The sequence below is a fragment of the Eschrichtius robustus genome, chromosome 19, assembly GCF_028021215.1.
Source record: "Eschrichtius robustus isolate mEscRob2 chromosome 19, mEscRob2.pri, whole genome shotgun sequence".
Taxonomy (NCBI): domain Eukaryota; kingdom Metazoa; phylum Chordata; class Mammalia; order Artiodactyla; family Eschrichtiidae; genus Eschrichtius; species Eschrichtius robustus.
The window spans coordinates 63,185,486-63,204,551 of NC_090842.1; the positions used below are offsets into that span (position 1 = coordinate 63,185,486).

At 55.5% G+C, this 19,066-nt stretch overlaps 1 protein-coding gene across 2 annotated transcripts; it reads left to right on the plus strand.

The window, feature by feature from the left end:
- Positions 1-9,568: 9,568 nt before the first annotated feature.
- PTOV1 (PTOV1 extended AT-hook containing adaptor protein) lies at positions 9,569-18,889 on the plus strand. Of its 2 annotated transcripts, none has more exons than XM_068528920.1 (13): positions 9,569-9,916; positions 12,821-12,958; positions 13,097-13,179; positions 13,262-13,319; positions 13,402-13,509; positions 15,099-15,254; positions 15,815-15,901; positions 16,000-16,073; positions 16,150-16,207; positions 16,414-16,518; positions 18,166-18,288; positions 18,405-18,476; positions 18,761-18,889. In XM_068528920.1, exons 1-12 carry the CDS (start codon positions 9,746-9,748, stop codon positions 18,414-18,416), a joined length of 1,173 nt encoding a protein of 390 aa, XP_068385021.1. In that variant the 5' UTR covers positions 9,569-9,745; the 3' UTR covers positions 18,417-18,476; positions 18,761-18,889. The 2 variants fall into 2 exon arrangements, with proteins under 2 accessions (XP_068385021.1, XP_068385020.1); XM_068528919.1 differs by having other exon boundaries at positions 9,572-9,916; positions 18,091-18,288.
- The last annotated feature ends 177 nt before the right edge of the window (positions 18,890-19,066 follow it).

Here is a 19,066-nt window from a genome sequence, read left to right on the forward strand (position 1 = left end):
CACCCAATTAGAGGAACAAAAGGGACTGTCACAGTGTCATCACGGGTGCATATCATACACAGGGTGAGGCAGAAGAAAGCCCTTGGTTACGGGCGGGCCCGGAGAGTGGAGGTCTAGACACGGAGAACTCACCTCCACATTTCACAGCCGGGGTGTAGACAACAGCCTTTAAAGTACCCCCGAGAACCGGCCAACGCCAATAGAGCAAATCTTTCTGGAACATTTTTCCCTGAGCACGAGGTACTGTTAAAGCTGCTGAAGTGTAGAAGAAATGGTGCAGACCTTAGCACCTCAGTGTTGAGACTCCAGCTTCTGAACCAATGAGCTGTGTGGCTTTGGGCAGGTCCCCAGGCCTCTGTGAGCCTCAGTCTCCCCACATGGCAAGTAGTGACTTCCTCGTAGGATTGAGTACCTGGCGGGCTCAGCACAGCCCTCCCCTCAGGAGAGCTGCTATTAGCCATGGTTGTTATCACTGGCCAAAACGCACTCTTAGAGGGCAAAACTGCTTCTAAAAATGCATGCCAGTTTGTCAGTACCACCAGGGCATCCATGAAGGTTGTAATTGGATGAGTGACTGGTTGGAAACATTTCATTTCTGACCAATTTGCTTTTGGACCATGCATTTAGAGCTGGAAGCAAAACTGGGAATTGAGAATTCTTCCACAGGAACAGATCTGGCAAAAGTGGCAGAACATAACTGAAAAAAAAAAAAAAAGCTAGAACACTGACACATTAATGGTTGGAAACCTGTCTTGGGTGAGAGCATGCCCACCTACTACCTCTATAAAGAAAATTTATGAGAAAAACGACACCTTCTAAAAAAGGTATATTTGTTTCAAGGTACACAATACTAATATATATTTTCCCACCATCTTGGGTTTTTAAAAAGTTAACCTTAAAAATTTATTGCGATATACAGGATTCTAGTTTCATAAAGGTGAAAAACCACTGAAGTGTGTAGAATAAAAAGTGAAGTACCCTTTCACACCTCATTCTCCCCTCTCACCCCAAACACTGAGCGAACCAGCATCCTCCCCAGAGGCGGGTACATCAGTTTGGTGTTGGGTTTACATGCATGTGGTTGTAGACACGTTTATAGTTTCTTAAATGTTTTATGTAAATGAGGTCAGTTTCTGTATGTTCTTTATCTTGCTTTTTTTTCACTTGAGTCATGACCATTTGTCCACATCATTCGTTACATGAGGCTTTATGTCCTGTTATTAAACGGTTGCTTCCCCTAGTCCATTAAGTGGACAAATTCCAACCCCACAGACCATCTCGGCTGCATAAGCTGTCTGTCTGTCGATATGTAACAAACCCCATCACTCAGTGGCTTAAAACAATAAGCGTTTATTGTCCTGCAGTTGCTCTGGGTCAGGAATCCGGGCCCAGCTTAGCTCGTGCCTGTGGCCCAAGGTCTCTCAAGGTTGCCGTCAACTGGGCTGGGGCTGTGGTCTCATCTGAAGGCTCCACTGGAGGAAGGCCCACTTCCAAGATCACTCACATGCCTGCTGGCCGGATCTGGTTCCTTGCAGGTCCCTGGACACAGAGCCTCAGTTCCTTGCTTGCTCTTGGCTGGAGGTCTCCCTTGGTTTCTCGCCATGTGGGCCTCTTCATAGGGCACCCAAGATGGAACCCACAGTCTTTTTGTAACTCAATGGTGGAAGTGATGGCCTATCACTTTTGCCATATTCTGTTCATTACAGCTATCGCTAGGTCCAGCCCACACTGAGGCTGAGAGGACAATACAAGGATTATAATACCAGGAGGTGGGGGTCATGGGGGCTGTCTTTGGGTAGCTGTATAGTTTTCCACTATTATCAAAAATGCCACAGAGAATCAGCATATACATACATCTTTAACCCCTCATTTGTGCAGGGATTCCTGTGTGATACAGTCTCAGCTGGAAAATTTCAAAATTGAGGAGTATGCCAGTTCTATTTCTATTTATTTGCCTTTTTAAAGATTGAACTTATTTTTTGCATAAAAAAACTTCTATGGTTCACACTCTTAGAGGCTCCAAAATCAACCCAATGCATGGTCTCTCGCAGCCACCTCTGGAGACCAGTAACCAATTTCTTGTGTATTCTTTCAGAGATCTGAACGAGCAGGTAGAAGCAAACAGAGAAATATATTCATTTTCTGGCTCTTCTATCCAGTGGCAGCCTGCTTTATATTTTTGTAAGCAGCTTTATTGAGGTATGATTGAGTTTGGATATATGTATACACTCATGAAAGCATCACTACAATTAAGGTAGTAGGCATCCATCACCTCTGAAAGTTTCCTTGTGTCTCTTTGGTTTTGTGTGTGTTTGTGGGGGGTGGGTAGTAAGGACACTTAACAGATGTATCCTCTTAAATTTAAGTGCACAGTAGAGTGTCAGTAATTATGGGCACTGCACTTTGTTCTACAGAATATCTCTAGAACTTAGTCTGCTTTATTCTGTAGATTACTTTTATCATCTGACAGAGTATCTTGCAGGTTATACCAGGGCAAAAAGCCCTCTCTGTCCCTTTTTTTTTTTTTTTTGGCCATGCCCCACGGCATGTGGGATCTTAGTTCCCTGACCAGGGATGGAACCCACGCCCACTGCATTGGAAGTGAGGAGTCAACCACTGGACCGCCAGGGAAGTCCCCCTCTTTTTATGGCCGCATGGTATTCCCCCATGGAATGCCACAGCTGTCTCAATCAGTCCCCTATTGTTAGCCATGTAGAATGTTTCTGATCTTTTGGGGTACCCATTTTATTTTATTTTTATTTATTTTTTAGTGGGGTGCCCATTTTAAACTGCAACAGAACTGCCAAATTGCTCCCTCCAAAAAATATCTGGCACATCAGTGGTTGTACCAACTCGTATCTTGCCAGTTCACCAGTGGGGATCATACTGTATCGGAAGAGGCCGGGCAGGACACGGCCATCTCAAAGGCACCTTGCGTCTGAAGGCGAGGAGAAAGGCCTCTGGGCTTAGAGGTGGGCGAGGTCCGGGTTTTTCCAATCTGGGAGTGTTTGGAACAGTGCACGTTGGGGGGGTAGGTGGTGGCTGAGAGGCAGATGTGAGAGGTGTCGCAGTGACGAGGACGGGAGGGTCGCAGTGACGAGGACGGGAGGGTCGCAGTGACGAGGACGGGAGGGTCCCAGCCCCTAGCTGATGGCCCTGGGTGGACCTTGGGTAGGAGCAACAGAAAGTTGAGGTGGTCATGCCTAATGCCCCTCATTTTTTCCACCAACTAGGGGCCAAGGGCTTCTGCTGAGATTAAGAACGAACCTGGGGGACTTCCCTGGCAGTCCAGTGGTTAAGACTTTGCCTTCCAATGCAGGGAGTGCAGGTTTGATCCCTGGTCGGGGAGCTAAGATCCCACATGCCTCACGGCCAAAGAACCAAAACATAAAACAGAAGCAATGTTGTAACAAATTCAATGAAGACTTTTAAAATGGTCCACATCAAAAAAATCTTAAAAAAAAAAAAAAAAAAGGACAGACCTGGGCTTGTGATCTCTCTCTGCCTCTCCTCGGCCTGTGACCACAGGCTCCTGCCTCACTGGTCCTTGGTTTCCCTCTCTGTAGAATGGGATAATAAGATTGTCACCCTCATGGCCTGGTGTGTAAGTCTTCGGTGAGCTCAGACATGAAGTGCTTAGCAGTGTCTAAGACATGTTTATTATTATTGCTTTTCCAAGAGTGATATATTTTTATTTATTTATTTTTAATTTTATTTTTTTGGCCACGCTGCGTGGCTTGCAGGATATTAGTTCCCTGACCAGGGATAGAACCCGCGCCCCCTGCAGTGGAAGTGCAGAGTCTTAACCGCTGGACCGCCAGGGAAGTCCCTCCAAGAATGATATGTTTTTAAATTAAGTGATACAGGTTGGCACCAGCTCTAGCAACCAGTCTGACCCACTCTGGTGTGTATGGCTGAGGATCAACCAAACTCTAGGAGGTAATCAAGGAGCTTTGTACAATACGAAGGAGGAAGCAGGGGCCAGTTGATATTGGAGGTCGAAAATTTGCAGTTCATTTGTTTGGGAAATATTTATTGGATGCCTGGGAGGGGTTAGGGCTGTGGCAGTGAAAAGGTGTGGTCCCTGCCTTCCTGGAGTTGGCAGGAAGAAATCAGGGAGCTCACCTTGCAGACCCTGTTCTCTCATACCTGTAAGTTGAGGCTCTCATAAGCCAACCTTGAAGGGTCCTTGTGGGAATTAAATGAGAACTCCCAGTTTCATGCTTAATGAAAAGTATATGCTATTGTGGGTCATCCTTTGATAGGTACAACTAAAGGGAAGGGCACAGTAGGCAGAGGGGACAGTTTAAACGAAGGCCTGGAGGCTACAGACTACAGAGCGCATGGGGTGGGTAGACAAATAGGATTAAAGAGCCGTGTGTGTGTGTGTGTGTGTGTGTGTGTGTGTGTGTGTGTGTGTGTGTTTTCAGATCAGACTATGTTATGTTAACAAATCCCTAAATCTCACTGGTTTAACAGAGGGTTTACCTCCCTCCGCTCCGGCGCTGCCCCACCATGATAGCCTGGGTCAGGCTGCTCCCTCTGGCGGCTCTTCTCCAACAGTGACTCGGGGGTCCTGCTGCTTCCATCCAATAACCAAACCCTCCTTTAGTCTCCAACACTGGAAAGAGCAATAGAGCGAGGGCACGTGGAGCGTACACTGGCTCTTAACCGGCCTGGGACCGGAAATGACGCTCGCTCGTGACGTCATGACGCTCATGCATACGCTCCCACGGGTGAGAACTCAATCTTCCCCTCCTACTGCAGGGAAAGCTGGGACAGGTGGTTTCCTGGTGCGCCCCAGAAGGGGAAACGGAAGAGTGAACACGTTACAGAACCTCTCTAGAGGTGTGGAGGGTGTTCTAGGGGGTTGTACACTTAGACCCAGAGAGCTGTGTGCTGGGTTCTTGGGATACAGCTGTGAGTACGCCAGACATGGTCTTTGTCCTTAAGAAGCTCCCAGTCTAATGTGGGAGACACAAAGAATTACAAATCATGATGAGAAAGTTTAAGGAAGAATGTATAGAGCTTGAAGAGTGTGTATTAGGCAGACCCTTTTTTTTTTTTAAGAACATTATTTTGTAATTGCAAAAACAAAAGAGAAACTTCAAGGTAGAGATCACCTTACTCCCACTTTGTAGTATAAAGTGTTATTTGTCCATGTTGTCTTCATGTCCTTGTCTATGCCACATACGCATCTATTTGTACTCCCAGCTTGGCCTTTCAGTAAAAACAATCAGATTGGTTAAACAGGATTATTTGAAAAGGACATTTCTGTGTCAGGATAGGCTAGGTTATGCTGCAATAACAAACAACCCCCAAACTGCAGCGACTTAAAATAGAAAGGGCGGATATTCTCCCTCTCGCTACATGGAGGATCAGCTTGGAGCCCATGCTGAGAGATCTTAAACATTGCCAAGTGGCATGGGAAAGGCATAGAGTGCTCTGGTGTGGCACCAGTAATTAAATGCTCCAGACTGAATTCACATGTGTCATTTTCGCCCATACCTCATTAGCCAGAATTAATTACATGGCCCCACTCAAATGTAGTGGGGTCAGGAAGTGCAATCCTTTCAATTGCTGGGCCAGTGGGGAGTTAGAAAAATATGGCAAATAGCATTAATGAACATCTAAACACTTTAAATGTTTTATTTTCATCAAGAACATTTTAGAAAGACATTCGTCTCTTCCCTCCATGTAGAACCAAGACCTTTTTGTTGTTGTTGTTTTTTCGCTGCACTGGATCTTCGTTGCTGTGTGCGGGCTTTCTCTAGTTGCGGCCAGTAGGGGCTACTGTTCGTTGTGGTGTGCGGGCTTCTCATCGCGGTGGCTTCTCGTTGCGGAGCACAGGCTCTAGGCGCGTGGGCTTCAGTAGTTGCAGCACGCAGGCTCAGTAGTTGCGGCACACGGGCCCTAGAGCGCGTGGGCTTTAGTAGTTGTCGCACATGGGCTTAGTTGCTCCGCGGCATGTGGGATCTTCCCGGACCAGGGATCGAACCCGTGTCCCCTGCATTGGCAGGCGGATTCTTAACCACTGTGCCACCAGGGAAGTACCCAAGACCTTTTCTTTAAGTATAAGTCTCCCAGTTCTCATACAACGTCACATGCGTGTATAAACTGCACCCATAAACCACAAAGTCATTTATCATTTCCAGTTCTTTTTAAAAAGTGACCTGAGAGGGACTTCACCGGTGGTGCAGTGGTTAAGAATCCGCCTGCCAATGCAGGGGACAAGGGTTCGATCCCTGTTCCGGGAAGATCCTACATGCCGCGGAGCAACTAAGCCCGTGCACCACAGCTACTGAGCCCACGTGCCTAGAGCCCGAGCTCTGCAACAAGAGAAGCCACCACAATGAGAAGCCTGCGCACTGCAACGAAGAGTAGCCCCCGCTCGCTGCAACTAGAGAAAGCGCATGCACTGCAACGAAGAAAGCCCACGCACTGCAGCCAAAAATAAATAAATTTATTTTTTAAAAAAAGTGACTTGAGAACCTAAAAACACTTATCAAGCAAACTGAAGGCTGGACCTTCCTAGGTTTTTATGAGCTTTTCTGTTTAATCATTTACGGTTGCTTTGCTTGCATCTAATTTGGCAGCATTTTTTTTTTTTTTTAAGTAGCTCACTTTTATTCTTTCCAATGCAGGCAACCTGCTTTGCATACAAACAACTCTCTTGCATTAATATTTCATTTATCTGATTGGGTTAAGTTATTAACTTAAGCATAGCGGGCATAAACAGGTTTGGTAACAGCTACTCCTCAGGAAGTGTACAGCTTAACAGATGGGAGCAGAATTGCTTTGTCATAATAGTAGCCAGCTAGGCTGGGTAGGTTTTACAGATAAATGAAGAGTGGCTTGCAAACTGGCAACTTGGGTAAGCTAGATGGTTTCAGAGAGCTGTACTGTAATATTACTAATGGAATTTCAGCCTATGTTTTCATTTCACATTCTGATGTGTTGCCATTTTGCTCATGCTGGAGTGTATCCTGGCACACCTTTCTCCATGCTTAGACAATCCTAGGAATTCTTACCAACACATGTGTCCTGATGGGATCGGAAGGCATCAAGTAGGTGGAGAACAGAAAGGGCACAGAAGAGATCAGCCTGGAGAGAGCAGTAGGGGTCCCACCATGCAGGGCCTTAGAGAAAGAGTTTGTATTTAATTCTAAGGGCATTGGGAAGCCATTGGAGTATTTTGATTCGCGGAATGAGAGTCAAGGTGGCAAGAATTAGGAGGCTGTTACCCAGGCAAGAGATCACAATGGCTTGGACCGCTAAGAATGGTGAGAACTGAGGATTTAGGGAGATTAAGGACGAGAAGGAGGCTTCTGTCCCTACAATTCTTTCTCCTTCCTGCTGCCAGCGGTGGGGTGTCCTGACATTGTCAGGGCTCTGGAGGTAACTGTTGATATCAAACTTGCAGTCTGGGTCCAGTGAGCACTGGTTCCCTATTTGGCCACAATCCAGGCCAGATTTGGGGCTCAGGCTGGGGCACCATCAGCCCTGGGAAACCCTTGGGCAGGCAGCTTAGTGGGTCAGGCAAGCAAGGATGAGAAATATGACCTTGCCTGGGGCTTCTCAAATTTCACGCGTCTCTCCTCTCATTTGCTGGTTGCCCCTCATAGATCTGACCTCTAAAGGGATGGAGTGTCCAGTCTTCGTCCACACACACCTCCGCGTGATCTCTCATTCATTCTCATCAATTCCAACACTGAAGGCTCCCGAAATTCTATCTCCAGACTCCCCTATCTACATTGTTTAGTCAACATCTTAAATGTACCACATAGAAACAGAAGTGATATTTCCATCTCCCCCCCGCGCCACTCCCACTCTCTCCTCCCATAGTCATTTCCCTTTCACAAAATGACACTTCTGTACAAGCAAAAACCTTGGCATCTCTTCACCCCTCTCTTTCATTCACTCTCTGCACAAGTCCTTTCGGCTCCAGCTTGAAAATAAATTGTGAAAGTGACCACTTCCACCGCGGCCACCCTGCCTGCGATCCAGCCCACCTGTGCCTCTCACCTGGATTATTGCCATAGTCTCTTCTCTGCCCTCCTGCTCCACTATCCCCTACAATCTTACATTCAACACAGCCAGAGGGATCCTTAAAGATGTTAATATATCAAAAATTATTTTCCAATAGGCAACATTTGTATATGGTAAGAATTCCAAATAGTCTAAAAGAATAAACTGAGTCTCCTTTCCACTCCTGTGACCCCTTCCCCACTCCATCTGCTGCCTTCTCTCCTCAGAGGTGACTCTGGATCCCAGCTTCTTCTGTAGACTTGTAGAGACATTGTGTGCATGACTCTATGCATTCTGTGAATGATTTGTTTAAAATGTAAATGAGACTATGTCCCTTCCTTGGTAAAAACCTTTTGCTGGTTCCCCAGCAAAGTGAGACTAAAATCCAAATTGCATCCCAAGGCTATAGGACCCTGCTTGTGGCACCTGGCCACTCTACACTTCCACAGCTCTCCTCCACTCTCACTCTGCTCCAACCATACTGGCCCCGCTTGTTTTCCTTCCAGTTTCAGGATTTGTGCCCTGGCTGTTCCCTCATCTTAGCACACTCTTCCAGCCTACGTGGAGTTGCAGGCTGCCTAAAGGTCACTTTCCTGACTTCTCATGGTCACCATCCCACCCTTCTGTGCATTTTCTCTATAACACTTATCACAAACTGCGATTATTTATTTTTTCCAGTGGACCTGGTCTGTTTGGTCACCACAGTATACTCGTTGCCCAGCACAGAACTGGAAATGGTACTAATAATGATTTTAAAAGGAGAAAAACTACCATTTAGGTCGTTACTGTGCCAAATCTCGATACTAATACTTTATTAACTCATATGATCCTCATAACCATTTTAGAGTTAGCTATTATCCACATTTAAGAAACAAGGAAATTGAAGCAGGAAATCTTACACAACTACTAGTAAGTGAATACGCAGTCCTTTAATCGTTGAGTGAGTGCGCCAATCAATGAATGGCCCCGAGAGGCGAATGGCAAGGAGATGCAGAGGGAGGCGGGCGGAGCCTAGGGCCCGGGGGCCAATGGGCACGCAGCTGTGACTGGCGGCGTCTCCTGGGGTATCTGGCTCCGCCCAGGCCGCGCGGCGGCCGCTGGGAGTTGTGGTCCCCTGCCCACCTACCCACATCACTGCCTTCAAAGCCGAAGTCCTCTCCTTAGGCTTTGTACGACCCGTATTCCCGAACCTCTAGGTAGGTTCCCTGGCCCCTTGGCCTGTTATTCCTCCTTTTGCTTACATGTCTTGATGTAGTCTCCCGGCTCCACAGGTCTGGGTCTCAGGGCACGGTCTCCCCTGCCACCCTCCAGCCCACTTGGTATCACCCTCTACGTTCATCTCCTCCGGTGACCCTTCGGTCTGGTGTTTCCAGCCACGCCCCCCTGAAGTGGTTTCTCTCACGTCCTCTCAGTTCCTCCCCTCCGTGCTCGAGCGGCCCATAGTATCTTCCAATTGCCGTATTCCCCGCCCCACACACCCTTTTCCCGGGGCTCCCCCAGCCCTATTTTGGTACACCCCGGCCACGCCCCCTCGCGGACGCTGTTGGTACGCGCCGCACTCCCCTGCTCGCCGCAGTGGTTTGGCCGCGGCGACCCTCTCCGGCGGTGCGTCCCCCGCGCTTGGTACAGCCCAGCCTGTCTCCCCCCCCCGCCCCGAAGCCGCGCGCCCGCGTCACTCAGTCGGTGGAGCCCCCAGGTCGCTCGGCCCGCGCCAGCCATGGTCCGTCCGCGCCGTGCCCCGCACCGCTCCGGCGCTGGGGGCCCCCTCGGGGGTCGCGGCCGCCCCCTGCGGCACCTCATGGTGCGCGCCGCCCGCTCGCGCTCCTGGCCGGCCAGCCCCCGGGGCCCGCAGCCGCCGCGGATCCGGGCTCGCTCGGCCCCTCCCATGGTGAGCCCCCCGCCCTTTTTCCAGAGCTTTCCACAGCCCCGCCCCCGCCGGCCCCTTTCCCGGACTGGCGTCTTTGTCCGCGGCCTCCCCCCTCGGGGGTCTCTCCGGTGACCCGAAGGGTGGTCCCGCCTGGGGCCGGCTTCCCCGTGGAACCCCCTGGGTGGTACGCGCCGGGCTTTCCCCTTTGTTTCGTATTCGGGATGGGGTGGCGGGGGTGGGGTACGGGGGCGGGAAGGGCTCAAATTACTGCTGACTCCGCGACCCGATTTAAACGCGGGGTGGGGGGCGGGCGGACGGCCGGCGTGCGCTGTTGTTTTTCCAATTGGAAAGTTGCTCTCTTTCCGGGCAGGAAATCTGGAAATGGGGGAGGGGGCTGGGGGGACGGCGGCGAGAGGGCCCCGCATCGCGCACTGGCGCGCCCAGGTGTTGCCCCCGGGGGCGTTCTCCCTGGGCCCGCACGCGTCTGCACGGCGCCCGTGGCGTGTGCGCCCAGGGTTTATTTGCACGCTCGCCCAGATGTTGGATGCCCCTACTGATGGCAGTAGGCCAAGTAAGTCTAGATCTTAAACATAAACATCTAGCTTTGCAGGTATGCTAAGTTACACATGCTTCCCGAGACCTAAAAGATGCACATACTTGTCAAAAATCTTAAGGTTTTTCTGGAGCTGTAAATCTACATATCCCGGCGTTTCATGGCACGGCCAAGCCGTGACACGCTTGCCCAGATGCGCGTTTTACCCTAACCTGGCGCTCAAGCTCCCTTCTTAAATACCCTGCCCCAACATTGTGCGTGGCGGGGAGCTGTGGCAGCTCCACACTAGCCTTAACCAGGTTTTCTCGGATCTTGTATTCAGGTACCCGGACTCTGAACATCTCTCTAAACTTAAACATCATCCTTCACTCCATTGCCTTCTCCGTTCCTTAGCGTTCATGTCTGCTTGTTCAGAAGCGCCTCCTGGGTCCTTAAACGTACATCTTAAAGCTTTCATTCTTCTTCCAGGTACTAAATAGGCTTCCTATGCAGTGAGCAACAGAACAGGTGTGGGAGGCATTTTACACACGCCTGCCCAGATGTGAGATTTCCTTTAGAATTGCACGTAGGTCTAGCCCTTAAACATGGTCCTCCACCTTGACGTGCATCCTGCTTTCGGGGAGACCTGAGCTTAAGCATCGCTGGTTTTTACACCCAGGTTAAAACGTGGTCAACCTGGTCTCCAGACACAAGCAGAGTTTAAACAGGTGTCTCTGGTGCTCACATTAACTGGGCCCTAAAGTGAGTTCACCTGGATCCCAAAGTCTCCTCCAGGTGTGTGATTTAACTGGGTTTTCTCAGACGTTATGGGCTCTGGCTGTGGTACCTGCACACCCAGGGCTACAACAGTCTTTCTCCGTCTCAGAAGCTCCAACCATGTTCTTAACACCAGGATGCTCTCTGCTTTTCTTCCTGATCTCTTACGGTTGCCTGAATCCCAGAACCTCCTGCCCAGGTGGAGAGTATGCTTGCTCAGGTTTTTTTTTTTTTTTTGCTTTTTAAGCTTCTACAAAATACAGTTTTTCCTGCCTGTTGTTATTCTGGGGTAGAAGACACCTGTGTGCTTTATAGGAAATTTGGAAAATACTCATTAGTAATGAGATGAAAAGTAACAACTATTATTTATTTCTGCTGCCTGGAAGCACCTACTAGGGAGGTTTTCAGGGTTTCCTGCTGTCAGGCTGTTTCAAAGCCTTGTTTGCTTTGAGATGTTTTGGGTTTAAAAAAAAAGACAACTGGGGAGTGCCTTGTGAGTAAATTGTGTAGCTTTCCTTGGCTTTATTGATGGAACTTCTGGTGTTTTGCAGATGCTCTCAAGACGTTGTGTTTGAGAGACCCTTCCAGGTGTTGTCAGACTCCCTGTTGTAGATGTGTCCCCACCTCCCTGGAGAGTTCTGTTCTGTGTGTGCTTCTGGTTCCTTCCCGCCTCCCCGTGGTCAGCCTGATGTGGCTGCAGCCTGGGCTGTGCTAGGGAAGGCCGGCAACTGCCTGGGGAGGTTGGCGGGAGCCAGAGAGGAGAGTCTGGATTTTCTTTCTCCTTTTTTTTTTTTTTTTTTTTTTTTAAATTAATTAAATTATTTATTTTTACGGCTGCATCGGGTCTTAGTTGCAGCATGCGGGATCTTTTGTTGTGGCACGTGGGCTTCTCTAGTTGCGGGCTCCAGAGCACATGGGCTCTGTAGTTTGAGGCATGCAAGCGCGGTAGTTGTGGCACGTGGGTTTAGTTGCCCCGCAGCATGTAGGATCTTAGTTTGCCGACCAGGGATCGAACCTGCGTCCCCTGCATTGGAAGGCGGATTCTTTACCATGGGACCACCAGGGGAGTCCCTGGATTTTCTCTTGAGGGCCTGGGGGAGCTTTGGAAGGGTTTTGAGCTTGGATGGGATGGGGCAAACCAGTGTGCCAGACAGACAGACACAACCCAGGCTGGCTTGTGCGTCGAGGGGGGAGCTTCAGGGAGGCTCTGGACCCCCGGAGAGCTGCTTCTGAGTTGTCTCAATAGAGGAATCAAAAATTGATCAGCTCGGGAGGATGAGTGGGGAGCATCTCCTGAAGAAGGTGTGGGGGGGGGGGTGGCCCGCTAGGATGCGAGCACAGCTGGAGCAAAGGCTGGAAGGGACCCTGCATGGGCCAGTGTTGAGGTGACAAGTAGCCTTGGGGCGGGGAAGGGTCCTGGGGTGGCAGCAGGAAAAGGACATGGGGGGTCAGCCACTCAGGGTCTCGACCCTGGGAGAAAGGGTTTGGAGATGGCCTTGGGGGTTTTGCAGCTGGGGGTCGGGGTCTCATCGTTGGGATGTCCCTTCTGGGGTATATGGGGGACAGCTCCCCTAGCGGGCCCCTCAGCCTCAGTTTCCCTACCCCCTCTGCCACAGCAAGGTGCTCGGGTCTTCGGGGCCCTGGGTCCCATCGGGCCCTCCTCGCCCGGGCTCGCCCTCGGGGGCCTGGCCGTAGGTGAGCACCGGCTCAGCAACAAGCTGCTGGCCTGGAGCGGCGTCCTCGAGTGGCAGGAGGTGAGCGTCCGCGTCAGGTCCCCTTGTGAGTCTGCGGGGGGCTGGGGGCTGGCCCCAGGGGTCCCTTCTGCCCCTGCAGGTGGGGGGCAGGCCTGGGCACCGGGGCTGTGTCCAGTGACCCCTCCGCTCCCACCACAGAAGCGCAGGCCCTACTCGGACTCCACGGCGAAGCTGAAGCGGGCCCTCCCCTGCCAGGCCTACGTGAACCAGGGCGAGAACCTGTGAGTGGTGGGCAGGGGGCAGGGGGCAGGGGGCGGGCGGGCGGGTGGCGGGGGCACTCCCCTGACCCTCTTCTTCCCGCAGGGAGACCGACCAGTGGCCGCAGAAGCTGATCATGCAGCTGATCCCGCAGCAGCTGCTGGTGAGGCCCCACCCTCTGCTGCCCACCCTGGCCCCAGAGCACCCGCCTGGCCCTGACCCAGCTGTCCCCTTGTCGCCCCCAGACCACCCTGGGCCCCCTGTTCCGCAACTCCCAGCTGGCGCAGTTCCACTTCACCAACAGAGACTGCGACTCTCTCAAGGGGCTCTGCCGCGTCATGGGCAACGGCTTTGTGAGTGGGGCGGGGGCGCTGGGGGCGGGCGGGCGGCCGGGGACAGGGCGAGAAGGGCCCCTTGGAAGCACCGTGGTGACCAAGTACGGCGGGAGGCAGAGCTCTGCTGGGACAACCCAAGGCAGGTGGCAGGGTCCGGGTGACCTCTCCTGGGGGGCATCCCCGTCCCTGGAGAGCAGAGGAACCCAGCCCGCCTCCCGGCCAAGCTGGAGCCGCCCCCGGGCACGGGAGCGAAGGGAGGGGCCTGGGCCAGCCCTCCTGGGACCCAGGAGCTTGTTGGGGCCATAGCACGTGGCAGGGACTTGGCATTTGGGGGCGGCCAGGGGGAAAGAGGGAGCCAGCAGTGGAGAGGGCCTGCTGGGACTCAGTTTCCTCATCTGCGGTCCTGGGGCCACTGGGAGGAGTGAGTAAAGCACTCGAGGCGGTGATTTGGGGGCGTTGTGAGTGCTCAGTAAATGCGGGCTGGTGAGATTGTTAGAGTTGGGGATTCAGACACAGGACGCAGTGGGCGTGGTCCCTGCAAGCCTCTCAGGTCTGGGCCACAGCACCCATGTGTCTGGGACCAGGCTTCAGCCGCTGCCCACACCCCCCAGGGCTCGAGCTGTGGGATGGCAGGTGCTGGGAAAGGGTTGGGTTGAGGTGGGAGGAGGTCGTCTGCCTGGAGGACTCAGCTCTGGGGTCCTCTCCCTTTCCTGGTCCCCTTTGGGACAGACCCCCCCCTCCAGCTCCTGGCTGCTGCCTCCGGGGGGCGCTGTGTGCCACCGTTCGATGCCTGGGCGGATCCCCTTTTCTTCTGGGTTGTGACTGGTGTGGGGTCTCTTGTCTGCTCGGTCACCCCTTCATTCAGCACCGTCTGCTTAGGGCCTGGGGCCCCTAGGCTGCAGCGAAGGTGGACGTCAGCACGCGCCCTCCACGGCCTGTCCGGTTACGCTCCGGGTCCGGCTAGTAGCTCTGGGAGAGCCGACCGCACATGGGTCCAGGAAGGCCAGGGGTGGGGTCCCTGAGCCAGCGGACCCCGGGGCTGAGAACACGCATGCCCCTCTGTCTAGACACCCCGGGTGGGGACGTGTGTGAGGCTCAGGTTCTCCCGCAGTCCCACCAAGGGGGCAGCAGCATCTTGTGTAATGAGGGTTTGTTTATGTGGCACTTACTCTGTGCGCCGTTGTTGTGCCGTTTTACACACGGGGAAGCTGAGGTCCACAGGTGACCTGCCTGAGGTCACACAGCTAGGAGGTAGCAGAGCCAGGTTTACTCCCAGGCAGTCTGGTCCTGCGTCTGTGCTGTTAACCCCCGGGCCTGGTGGCCTCCGTCAGCGGGGCCCAGCAGCAAACTCCACAGGACAGGGCTGACCTCGGGGCACGTGGGCGGGAGGTGGAGCTCTCCCAGGACCCTCACCCGGCACGTGGGGCCCCAGCCCTGACCCCAGAGTCACGGTGGGGGGGGGGGACACCGAGGTGCACGTTCACAGGCTCCCAGAACGACGCGTTTTGGCTGCACGCTGCTCCTTTAGGGTCCTGCTGTTAACCTCGAGTACTTCTGTCCCGTCGTCCCCGCCCCCCCCCCCCCCCCCCCCCCCCCCCCGCCCACAGGCAGGCTGCATGCTCTTCCCCCACATCTCCCCCTGCGAGGTGCGCGTGCTCATGCTCCTGTACTCGTCCAAGAAGAAGATCTTCATGGGCCTCATTCCCTACGACCAGAGCGGCTTCGTCAACGCCATCCGGCAGGTCATCACCACCCGCAAACAGGTGTGCCCTTGGGCCCGGCCGCCGCGGGTGTCTGAGGCTTTAAAGGACGAGGGGCTTGAGGGGTCCGACAGGGTGGTTCCCGGCAGGAGGGGTGCCCGTGGGGAGCAGGGAGGCAGATGGGCAGGCGGGTGCACTCATGGCAGGAGGGTGACCTCAAATCCTGGCTCACGCCCCACCGGCTGTTCACAGTGTCCCCTTCACCGGAAAGTGTCCCAGCTTGTGCGGCAAGTTATACAGCTGCCCAGTTCTTAGAGGCAGACCCTGTGAGCCATGTCCCCCAGGCTGAGGGCGGGGGCTTGGCCCAGGGCATGGGGGGCGGGGGCGGTCTGTGAGGGAGCCAGGGGCTGTGAGGGGCAGGGCCCGCTCTGGGGAATCCTCTGAGCCTGTGGGCAGACTGGAGGCCGGAAGCCAGGCAGGAGGCCGGGCCGGGCCGGGCCGGGCTGGGCCCCGGGAGCAGCAGGTAGATAAGCTTGGGACTGACGGACTGGGGGCATGGAGGGGTCTGGGCAGCCTGCTCTGGGGAACTGCTGGGGCGCCAGCCCACCTGTCTCCTCCCCCAGGCAGTGGGACCCGGTGGTGTCGCGGGCCCCGTCCAGATGGTTAACAACAAGTTCCTGGCATGGAGTGGAGTCATGGAGTGGCAGGAGGTGAGCCCTGGGCGGGCCCGGGTGACCTTGGGACCAGGGCATCCTCGCCGATGTGGGGCCCCTCCCACTCCTGACGTCTCCCCTCTTCTCCCCAAAAGCCCAGGCCTGAGCCTAACAGTCGGTCGAAGAGGTGGCTGCCGTCGCACATCTACGTGAACCAAGGGGAGATCCTGTGAGTGTCGGGCAGGGCCCGGGGGCGGCACTCGGTGAGGCCTGGCCTCCTGACCCTCGTCCCCGCATCCCTGCAGGAGGACCGAGCAGTGGCCGCGGAAGCTGTACATGCAGCTCATCCCGCAGCAGCTGCTGGTGAGTGGGGAAGGGGGCACTCGGCTCGCCTCGGCCTTGGGGCCCTGGGGGAGGCTGCCTGTCCAGCAAGTGGAGGTAGGCCGGGCGGCGGGGCGGGGCCTGCTGCCATGTGGGCGTGAGAGGCGGCGTGGCCCTGGCGCCCGGCTGAGCCACCTCGGGGGCTGAGCCACCTCGGGGGGCTGAGCCACCTCGGGGCCTCCCCGCAGACCACCCTGGTGCCGCTCTTCCGGAACTCCCGCCTGGTGCAGTTCCACTTCACCAAGGACCTGGAGACGCTGAAGAGCCTGTGCCGGATCATGGACAACGGCTTTGTGAGTGGGCTGGCGGGGCCCAGGGCCAGGCTGATGGTGGGACAGACAGAGCTAGAGCCGCTCGGTGTTTAAAAACTGAAATGAGATTAAGAGTGGACGATTCCCCAAAACTGGCCGGGCGTGATGGTAGCCGTGGGAAAGCGTGTTTGCTCTGTGCCTGGACGCTGGCTCCCCTGGGGCTCTGGGCGGTCCTGACCCCATTTTACAGATGGGGAAACTGAGGCTCAGAGGCTGTGCCGGCAAGTGCTGGGCGGGAACTTGGACCAAGTCTGGTTCGGGCCCCCGGGGCTGTTCCCCGCTGCTGTCTGGGTTTACTCAGCTGAGGAGGCGGACATCACCCCGAGCGCCGACTCTGTGCTGCCAGGTTCTTACCTGCCGCCTTCCTCTTGCTCCCTTCCCCTGGGACAGGGTGGAAAACCTGAGGCTCCCAAGGCCCTCACCAGGCAGGGCCATCTGTCTGCCTCCAGCCCGAGCGAGCTCTGAAAGCCCCCGGTGCTCAGCTGCTGGTGGGCCTTGGCCAGTTCTCCCCTCTCTCCGGGCCTCGGTCTCTCCATCTGTGAAGTGCGGAGGTCGGGCCTCGTGCTTCTGAAGCGCAGCTGTCTGTGTCCGCTTTGTGGGTGTTCGCTGTACCGGGTCATAGCTGTCCCCGAATTAGCTTAATGTTTCTCTCTAAGTCAGCCGAAGTCATCATAGCTGTGCCATTGTGCGTTTGAGGGGCTGGTTGTGTATTTTTTTTTTGCGTTAAAGAGTTTAAAAGTGGGATTCCCTCAGGGAAACTGAAGCCTCGAGGACCGTGGCCGGTCCTCCCTCGGCTCACTCGGGCTCCCCTCATGCTGTCAGCTCAGGGGGTTGCTGTGAGGGGCTTCCTCCTCGCTGCCTGTCACCACTGTCCCCTGCAGTGGCACAGAGGCCCGAGGGCAGGCATAGCCCCTTCTGGCTCTGGGGGCCTGCGAGTCCTCGAGCTCTCAGCCTGGGTTTGCTCACCTGTTAAGATGGGGACGGTGACCCCTGGGCCCTGGAGAGAGAGGATCCTGTGAAAGGCGTCAGGGAGCGCTTGGTGCCTGTCGGTGCTGCGGTCGCTGTGACGCTGAGCCACGTCCCAAGCCGCGGTGACCGCATCGCCGTGGGCCAGCACCGCCCAGCCTCCCCGCCCTTGGCTGCCCCGGGGGTCGCAGAGTGGACGGAGCCCTGGTGCCCGGCCTCCTGGGGCCAGATTGGCCCCTGGTGTTTGTCCCCCGCCGCGGCCCTCGTGCGCAGTCGCGGTCACGGCCGTGGCTGGTCCTGTGGGCGTCCCGGGTGCTGGCAGGCTGGCTGGCGTGGGGGCCGCAGTCTCGCTGGAGCTCGTCGAGCGGCCTCCTGGGCTTGGCTCTCGAGCCCGCCGGTGCTTGCGCAGGCGCCTCTGGTGTCCTGTGGGAGTGGTGACGGGGCTGAGGATGGCGGCTGGGAAGGCCCGGCGTGCTCCGTGGCGCCCGTCTGCCAGGGCGCTGACCCGCGTGGTTTGCGCCCGTGTCTCGATGGGGAGGAGCGTCTGCGCCGAGGGCCCGCCCGTGACCCCGCGCTCCGCGCCGCCAGGCGGGCTGCGTGCACTTTTCCTACAAGGCCTCGTGCGAGGTGCGCGTGCTCATGCTCCTGTACTCCTCCGAGAAGAAGATCTTCATCGGCCTCATCCCCCACGACCAGAGCAACTTCGTCAACGGCATCCGGCGCGTCATTGCCAACCAGCAGCAGGTCCTGCAGCGGAACCTGGAGCAGGAGCAGCAGCAGCGAGGGGTGAGGCGGCCGTGGCCGTGGCCGTGGCCGTGGCCGTGGCCTACCTGAGCCTGTCCCCGCCCCCCGCCCCCCACGCCCCCCCACGGCTGACTCCTCCCTGGCTTCCTTCCGCACAGATGGGGGGGTAGTGGCCACGCCCCCGGGCTGGGCCCCTCCAGGAGCCACAGACGAGGCCCCCGCCGAGACTGGTGAGTGGCAGCTGGGCCAAGGACAGGATGGACCCTGGGAATTGCCCGGGGTTCGGGAAGTAGTGTGACCCTGGCCTTGAGAAGACCAGAGCAGAGAGAGAGGGGCACGCGTGTCCCCCACGGTCCCAGGCCTCCTGGGAAACGCCAGCCCCGCTCCCCACCAGGCGGTGACAGGAGCAGGGGTTTCCAGCCGGGGGCAGGGAGGGCAGGGAGAGGCTCTTCTTGTCCCCGGGGCCCTGGAGCCTCACCTGCCCAGTCCCTCCCACTATGCCCCCTGCCCCCAGGTCAGATGCTTCTGAGCAGAGGCCCGTGGGGGCCGCACCTGCCCAGTGAGATGGAGGACAGCGTCCTGAGGTATCTCCAAGGACAGTCCCCACCCTCGTACGTTTCCCCAATAAAATCTTTTAAAAGCCCTTTGGCCACTGCGCTCTGTCCAGACACCCTGGCTCGGGAGAGGCCAGGCCCCTCCCAACAGCAACTGTCCTCAGACCCAAGTGCCGTCCCCAGCCCACCCCTGAGTGTGGACACGGCTGAGGCCTGGGAGTGTGCATTTCTACCATTCGCAGGAGAGGGGTCACCTCTGAGATCAC